Source organism: Tupaia chinensis, unplaced genomic scaffold (assembly GCF_000334495.1).
Source record: "Tupaia chinensis unplaced genomic scaffold, TupChi_1.0 Scaffold143746_1, whole genome shotgun sequence".
In the NCBI taxonomy this organism is placed as follows: domain Eukaryota; kingdom Metazoa; phylum Chordata; class Mammalia; order Scandentia; family Tupaiidae; genus Tupaia; species Tupaia belangeri.
This window is the reverse complement of record NW_006203595.1, coordinates 556,021-564,342: the sequence shown is the minus strand read 5'-3', so window position 1 is coordinate 564,342 and position 8,322 is coordinate 556,021. Positions and strand designations below refer to the sequence as shown.

General features: G+C 44.9%; 1 protein-coding gene across 1 annotated transcript in view; it reads right to left on the bottom strand.

Moving 5' to 3' along the window:
• Positions 1–8,322, bottom strand: part of DRP2 (dystrophin related protein 2) — a 47,880-nt gene that overhangs the window by 24,475 nt on the left and 15,083 nt on the right. Inside the window, 5 exon segments of the mRNA XM_006164858.2 lie at positions 186–365; positions 367–455; positions 3,822–3,942; positions 5,104–5,260; positions 6,829–6,992. Of these exon segments, the coding sequence (XP_006164920.1) occupies positions 186–365; positions 367–455; positions 3,822–3,942; positions 5,104–5,260; positions 6,829–6,992 (711 nt within the window).

Genomic DNA, 8,322 nt, shown 5'->3' with positions numbered 1-8,322 from the left:
GAAAGAGAAGATGATAGAAAAACAGAAGAAACTCTAGCCAAATCAGCCCCAAATCCAGCACAATTGAGAAGCTCAATTGTAGTCCAGGCCAATAATGGTGTCTCAGCAGCAGGAACATTGTCAGAGTCTGGGGAGAGCATCCCGTCCCAGGGTGGACTCTAGTCAGGGGAGGGGAGCCTGCATACCTTAATAGCCTGGATGTGTTCTGGGAGTGAATCAATGAAGAGATCCCCAATGGGTTCCCAAGTGGCTCGGACTCCCTCAGCTTGAGTCAGAGTCGTGCTTAATTCTTCCATTGCCCCTTGGATCTCCAACAGCTGTTCCAGAGTACGCTCAATATGGCGGGGCGGGTGCACAAAGCGGGCTTGTAAGCTTCTCCCATAGTTCACTGGCCACTGTCGCTTGTTTCCACACAAAGCGGCTAAGATTCTGGATCCGCTGTCTAGGAGAGGTGTCTACAAGGGCAGGCAGGAAGTCAGGTCAGGCTAACCAAGCAGGGGCAGCCCAAAGAAAAACAGAGACAAGTTCAGGTCTTTGTAAAATGTTCATGTATGTGTGTGTACATACGTACATGAGCATGTTTGTGTGTATATTCATACACAAATACATATCTTTCCATGGTTGGGCTCCTTTTGCATATTCATGTTTTTTTTTAATTAAATTATTTTCCCTAGCGGTTACATGCACTCACCAGAGAGAGAGAGACAGAGAGAAAGAAGGAATGTGAGAAAGCACCTCCACCATGGGGCACTGTCACATTACAATCCCTTCTCCATGTTTCCTTTTGGTATTTTGGACATGCACATGTGTGTTTCTCAGGTCACTTGGTTCAGGACTTGAACCATTCAGTAAGCAATATGGATCCAGTCACCTTATGCTGGCTGGCCTGTTTTTTGTTTTTTTTTGTTGTTGTTTGTTTGTTTTTAATTGAAGCTGTTTATTTCGAAACCATTATAGATTCATAAGCAATTTTAAGAAACAATACAGAAATCTCATATACCTTTTTCCCAGTTTCCCCAAGAGGTAACATCTTGCAAAATGATAGCATAATATCACAATCAGGATTTTGACATTAATACGAGTCATCAATTTTGTCCAAGGTTTCCCAGTTATACCTGTATTCATTATGGTATGTGTATGCACATGCATGTTCACTTTTATGAAATTTTAACATACATGTTGGTTTATGTATCTACTACTACAGTCAAGAGACTATATTGCTTTTTTCCACTTACTATATTGTAAAGATTTCCTTATGTTTTTTAAGGGGCGAAGTAAATAGTGAATGAAATATTTTCAAGCTACAGTGAGGCAAATCATCCAGAGTCCTATTCATATGACCCCAGAATGTGATTTCATATTAATGTCTGCTGCCCATTTCTATCCAAAGAAGGGAGATATTTTATGAAGGCCTAGCGCAAAGAAGGTTGGCATGACATGCCCAGCTTTTCCATTTAGACTCCTAATTTGTAGGTTTCCTCTTCTGCCCTTAGACTTACCCCTCAGAAGAAGATCCAGAGCCCCAAAGATTCAGGCTAATTGGAATTGTCCTGCTCTCTCTTGAGCTTGTCCTATCTGAGACCCATTGGGCAGAAAATTAAAACTAGCCTTCCTATTGAGGGGCTAAAATAGATAGAGAAGGTAAATAGAGTTGACAAAGGGCTCCATTAATGAAGAGTCCTTCCACACTACTTACAGTCCCTCTCAGAACATAGAGGATTTTATCTGGAGAAGAGAGCTTGCTGGGCAACCACTCAAAACTAATCACCATGGGTCCCATACTTCTGCCTTATTTGAATCTATCTCTTGATAAAGAGCGGCCCTCTTTATCAAGGAAAGGGCCTGGAACTCACCAGAGTCAGTATTAAAGAATCACAATCAATTTTCTTCTCAAAAGTCACCATCTAACTTCTAAGAAATTTTTTCTTTATGATTTTTTTTTGTCAGAGGATGTGTGTGCTCATCAGAGAGAGACAGGGAGAAAAATAATTCTATTAAAAAATTGCCAGAAGACATTGCATACTTGTCAGAGAGATAGAGAGAAGGAGAGGGGAAATGCATCCTCCGATAAGGTATAATCACACAGCAATCCCTATGTCTCCATTTCTTCTTCTTATCAGGATTTTGGGCATGTACACACTTGGTATTTTTTTTTTTAAGTCATCAGGTCTGGGATTCAAACTGTGAGGTGAACTATTTGGGATCTGGCTCCCTTAACCACTAGACTACGAGACAGGCACAAAATTTTGGAATTTAGAAAGGTTTTTATTTACTGGTTGATTTGAACATGGTCATATGTCTCTCTATGTTGAAATAATGCAGTAAGTTTCTCTATTTTTTTTTAAGTGTATGAGTTTACTTCTTTTTTTTTTTTTTTGAGAGGTTTTTTTCGCTATAGGGCGCGTGCACTCACCAGACAGATAGAGAGAGACATAGAGACAGAAAGTGAGAAATCGCCCCCCGGGGGGATGGTCACGCCGCAATCCCTTCTCCTCCATTGTCCTCTCGGGATCTTGGGCATGCACGCACACGTACCTGGCGTGAGTTTTAAGCCACCGGGTCCGGGACGCGAACCACAGTCGACTACGTGGAAGTCCAGCGACATAGCCATTACGCTAACTGCTGGTTCCCAATGAGTTTACTTCTTGAGGAGGGTATCCTCAGTAGGGTCTCATACCACCATCCCTCCAGCCTTTCCCAGCCAGCCAGGATCATGGGTATGCATATGCCTGACATATACAAGTCAGCCTGGGAACTGAATCCTGTTCTACCATATGACTTCTAGCATTGCAGAGCATTGTACTACTGCTACACCACTGTGGCTAGGCCTAAAGCAGCATGTTTTTAAAGAACATACTGCTAGTGGGTTGTAGGAAAAGTCATGATGTATTTTTCCATGTTTTTTCCCTATGCAAAAATGCATCATGGGGACCAGCAGTTGGCGTAATGGCTATGTCACTGTACTCCCATGTAGTCGACCGTGGTTCGAGTCCTGGACCTGGTGGCTTGAACTCACGCCGGGTATATGTATGTGCATGCCCACGATCCAAAGAGGAGAATGGAGGAGACAGGATTGTGGTGTGGCCATCCCCCTGGGGTGTGATTTCTTGCTTTCTGTCTCTCTGTCTCTGTCTTTCTGGCAAGTGCACACGCCCTATAGCAAAAACCTCTCAAAAAAATAAATAAATAAATAAAGCATCATGACTTTTCTGACAACCCAATACTATTATTTACTGAGTCAGTTCAATTCATTCGAATGTTTTGTTTCTTTGTTTTTCATACCTTATTGAAAGGTCACATGTGGAGCCAGCAGGTGGTATGGAGGTTAAGGTGGTTAGATCCCACGTGGCCAACAGTATGGTTCCAGTCCTGGACCCAGAGGCTTGAAAAACATGCTGGGTGCATGTGTCTGTGTGCCCAAAATCCTGAGAGGAGAATGGAGAAGAGCCTGAAGCATAGCTACCCCCTCTGGGAGGGTGGGAGGTGCTTTCTCACTTTCCCTCTCTCTTCCTCTGTCACTGTCTCTCTCCAGTGAGTATATGCATCCTATGGTAAAAATAAAAAATTTAAAAAGGGCTACATTTGATGCTTCAGAGAGCCACATATATCTTTGGGCCACATGCTGGTTACTCCTGTTCTAGGCTCTGTTCTTTTCTTTCTCCTGCAGTATGAATCTTACTCCTCCCCAACTTTGGACAGACTCCTAAAAGAAAACTCTCCTCCTAGATAGCAACTGAGAAAATTAGTTTGGGGAGAGCAGGAAGATATCTGTTAGAGGTACATAACTCAAAAAGTAGGGGAGAGAGTGGAAGGCTACCCACCTTTGCTGTCAGAATGAGGTTCCTCTAATTCCTCAAATGGGTGCTGCGACAGGAAGGCTTGAGCTGACTCCAGCACGGAGTAGATGTAGGGCCCCCGAGACTTGACTTCTTCCATAAAGGCCTGTGAAGTTTAGCAATATGATCAAGAAGAAAAGTTTCTTAGTCACTTTAAATTCCATCCTGCACTGACAACTTTTCTTCTCGGTACAATCTGATTCTTTGGCATTATCATATATCTCTGGGCTACCCAGACACAAAGAGGTGCAATCCTCACTATGGGTCTATTTAGTATGAATTAGGTCTGTCTATGCCACAAGATTAAGAGAAATATGAAGATCTTGGGACCAGCAGTTAGCGTAATGGCTATGTCGCTGGACTCCCACATAGTTGACCGCGGTTCAGATCCCGGATCCGGTGGCTTAAAACTCACGCCAGGTGCGTGTGCGTGCGTGCCCAAGATCCCGAGAGGAGAATGGAGGAGAAGGGATTGCGGCGTGACCATCCCCTCTGGGGGGTGATTTCTTGCTTTCTGTCTCTCTGTCTCTCTCTGTTTGTCTGGCGAGCACATGCGCCCTATGGCAAAAACCTCTCAAAAAAAAAAAGAGAGAAATATGAAGATCTTGTTCCTCTGTAACACTCAGACAAGCCCTTTAAGGGGCTTAAAGAAGTCAGAACAAGGATGGGCAGATTTATATTAAAATACAATGATTTTTTGGGACCAGCAGTTAGTGTAATGGCTATGTTGCTGGACTCCCATGTAGCCGACCGCAGTCCGAGTCCTAGATCCAATGGCTTAAACTCATGCCAGGTGTGTGTGTGTGTGTGTGCCCAAGATCCCGAGAGGAGAATGGAGAAGAAGGGATTGTGGCATGGCCATCTCCCCTGGGGATGAAATTTTTCATAATATACATTTTCATTCACTTTTTGAAGACACCTGGTTTGTTTGTATATATCCACAGACATGTATGTACATTTTTATACAATTGAGATCCACCTGTATATAGTTTTGTATCCTATGTTTTTTCACTAAACATTGTATTATGTTCATTTCCTCATGCCCTCATTAACAATCAAGGCAGGATTTGAAGGGAAGCCAATATTAGGTGAGAGAAATAAGGAGGAAAGACCTGACTTAGTCTGTGACATGCTAGCCGCAGACCAATAGGATGCATACAGCTTTTAAGCAGAGCTGGGTGCCTTTCTGTCAGGGTATTGCAAATGGGATTCCTTCCCGATCGAGAAGCTATTAATACACACCCCAGCCTTTGTGATTCTAACCTACCGCATGTGTCTCCTTCTCCTGTTGCACCAGGGCCACATCCCCTTGTAGGGGCAGCTGGGCTGACAACTCCTCATCCTTTTGGCTGAGCCAGTCAATAATCTCTTGGAGAGGAAGCTGAAGCTTTCCACTTTGATCTGAGAAGGCCTCTAGGCGAGCGCTGCACACAATGGGTAAAACCAGTGATGTTCAATCTTCCTTCTAGGTGGTGAAACATTTTTTCCAAACAAACATTTAAGTGGACCATTAATATATAAAATGAATTCAAGAGGAACCGTTCTGGTCGAAGTAGGAAGAGGCCCAAAGCCCTTCCTCTCACCCACCTGCAGAGGCTCTTGAGGCACCTCCACATGGAGCACAATACTAAAACAAATGGGTAGAACCATGGGTGAGGAGGTATCCCAAACTCAAATGGCTTAAATTGGCACTTGGTGGACCTCAGTAACTTCAGTTACATGCTCAGCGTCAAACTGAGAAGGGTAGGAAACTGAACAAGGGCATTAGGGATGACAGCTGTCTGATTCCTCTGCTGCCCTGGTAGAGTTCAAGTCACACCAAACTGCTCAGTCCAAGCCTGCCCTCTGAGCAATAAATGAAACGGGTAAGTTGGATGGTTGAGAGTGAGCAGACACATGTGCAAGGATGCACGTAAATATAAGCAGCCCGAGAGACCCAACAGAAATACTGGCTAGAAGTTTAAGATCTGGAAATAGAAACATTTGTACCATATAATCATCTCTGTTTGCTTCCCCTCAGCCCTGAAATGAACCAATAGCTGAAGTCCAAGTGATAGGAAGCTGGAGGCCAGTCAAGGCTGTGTGTAGCCATCAAGCCTGTTTCCATTAGCTGACAATAATAACTGTCTTTATTCATTGCTCCCCTGCCACCTGGGTCAAGCTCTTTACCTAAATTATTGTTTTAGTTAATTCTCACAACTACCTTATGGCGTAGGTACAACTATTGCCCAGAGGTTACATAGTTTGCCCAATGTCACACAGTTAAGTCACCAGTAGAGCTATGATTTGAACCTAGACTTATTTGACTCCAGGGCCTGCATTCTTTCAATCTCCACACTGCCTCACCCTTACCGAGCCCACCAGAAGCCAGGAGTTTGGGCTTTGAATATGGAATGGAGAGAAAAATTGGCAGGTATATACAGAGGGGTAGGGGAAAGAGAATACCAGACACAGAAATTGCCTACAGGCTCTTCTTGGAGTTACCCTTAGGAGCCCCTTGGCTAATAACCCAAGGATGGGAGCAGAGAGCATGCAAGGATGGGAAGCAAACAGATGAGCCCTGTCAAAATGGAGGCAGATATGAGAGGAGGAGGGAGTCATGATTTCCTTCATTTACACATCAGCACTTTTAAGTTTAGAAAGCATTTTCACAGCTTATCTGAATCCTCATGACAACGCTGCGAGGTAGTTCAGTGTTATTCCCCCATTCTTTTTTTCTTTTTTTTTAATTCTTAAAAACAAAACAAGTAGAAGCTAAAATTCTGAAAACTCAACATATCCAGGGTGACACAGCTACTTAAAACTGAGGCTCAAATCCAAATCTCTCGACTTCTAACCCAGGCTTCTTTCCCCAATGCTAGAAAAGGCAAGAAAAGGGCAGCGGGTAGTATGGCTAAGGAAAAGGGACACACAGGATGATGAGCTGTGGCAGCAAAAGGAGCCCAACACTGTCCCAGCTGGCTTTCTAAGGCTTCTAGGGGTCAGGCCTTACCGGAGGTTGTGAGACTTCTTTTTGATTTCATTCCAACACAGATTCATGGCTGGTGGATCCAGGGGGCCAGTGGCACCGACAGACCCATTCAACAGCTTTGGGCTTAGGCAGGAAACCCCAGCACCATCCGGAGGAGGCGCAGGGGCTGTGACAGCAGCTCTAACCTGGACAGAAACACAGACATCCTGTGATTGCTGGAGTGTGCCATACCCTTGACTGCCCCAAGCCAAGGGTGGGACAAGCATGAACAAGGGAAGAAAGGGCTGGTCCGGATGTTCAGAAATCCTATTCTTGTGTGCATGTGTGTGTGTGTGTGTGTGTGTGTGTGTGTGTGTAGTGTGTGTGTGTGTGGGGGGGGGTGAGATAAAGAAAGACTCTATGGTCTTGTCCATTTCAAGATCTTTTCTTGGTATAGGTCAGTGGCATAGAACTGCTGACCACTATTATTATCACTCTTATTATTGTCAATTCTGCCAGGGCCACAGCCCAGATGGGATCCTGGAAGTACTAGTGTTAAGAAGCAGCCCAGACTTGCTCAAATGCTGGCAAACCTATCATTCAAGGAGAGCTGTAGGCTTGTGCTTCAGGGTCCCAGAGTTTACCTACCTTTCTAGAAGAGAAAGCTGAGGGGCTTCCACATTAAGATTCAGAGAGGAAACACACCAAGCAGAGAGAACTACCAGTACTAGATAGATGTCAGACTTCCCAAATGGACCTAAAGCCCTAATGTCTCCTCCCATCTTTCCCCACCCACATTTCCCACCAGTCAGGAAGACTGGAAATAGTCTTAAAGAACACTGTTCATCTTCCATGGGCTGAGAAAGTACTAAAGCAGCAGTTTGGATCCTGATCTCCAAAGGACTCTGACCAAAGAGGGCAGCCAAGAGGACTAGCCATGGAATCTGTCATAGTCTAGCCTTGGGCCCTCAGGCTCATGGTCCATCACTTGCTCTCTCCAGCATGTAGGAGTGGGAATATTGTGGGAAAACTGTGGGGTTTGCAGAAATGGTGGTTATGCCAAATACCCCTTAAGAAGGTAGGTACCTACAGCACAGTGCCAGGACTGCCTAGTCAAGGGCAAGAGGGGGTGAAAGGAAGGGGGGTGTGGAGGAAGAAATAAATCTCAGCCTGGTCTGCTCCATCTCAGCCTAGGAGATACATGCATCTGCCTCCCTGCCTGCATGCTTCCCTTTGTGGAGACAGAAAATGACCCTGCTAGTGACTGAGATGCCTGTAGTCTCCCCTCATCCCCAAGTCATACTTCTCATACAAGACTCTCCATGCAATTTAGGAAACCAATCATCCCATTAAACCCACAGCTGGCAGTCATACTCTAAAAGGGAAGTGAAAGACTCTGTGGCAAGAGCCAAACTCTGGGCAAACTTTGGAACTCAACCACCCTATGTCCCCATGAGCTGACCCTACCTGTGCTGCCTGGGGAATCTGTGGCAGGATCAGGCTGCTCCATAATTATCCCCCAGCCGGACTCCGGAC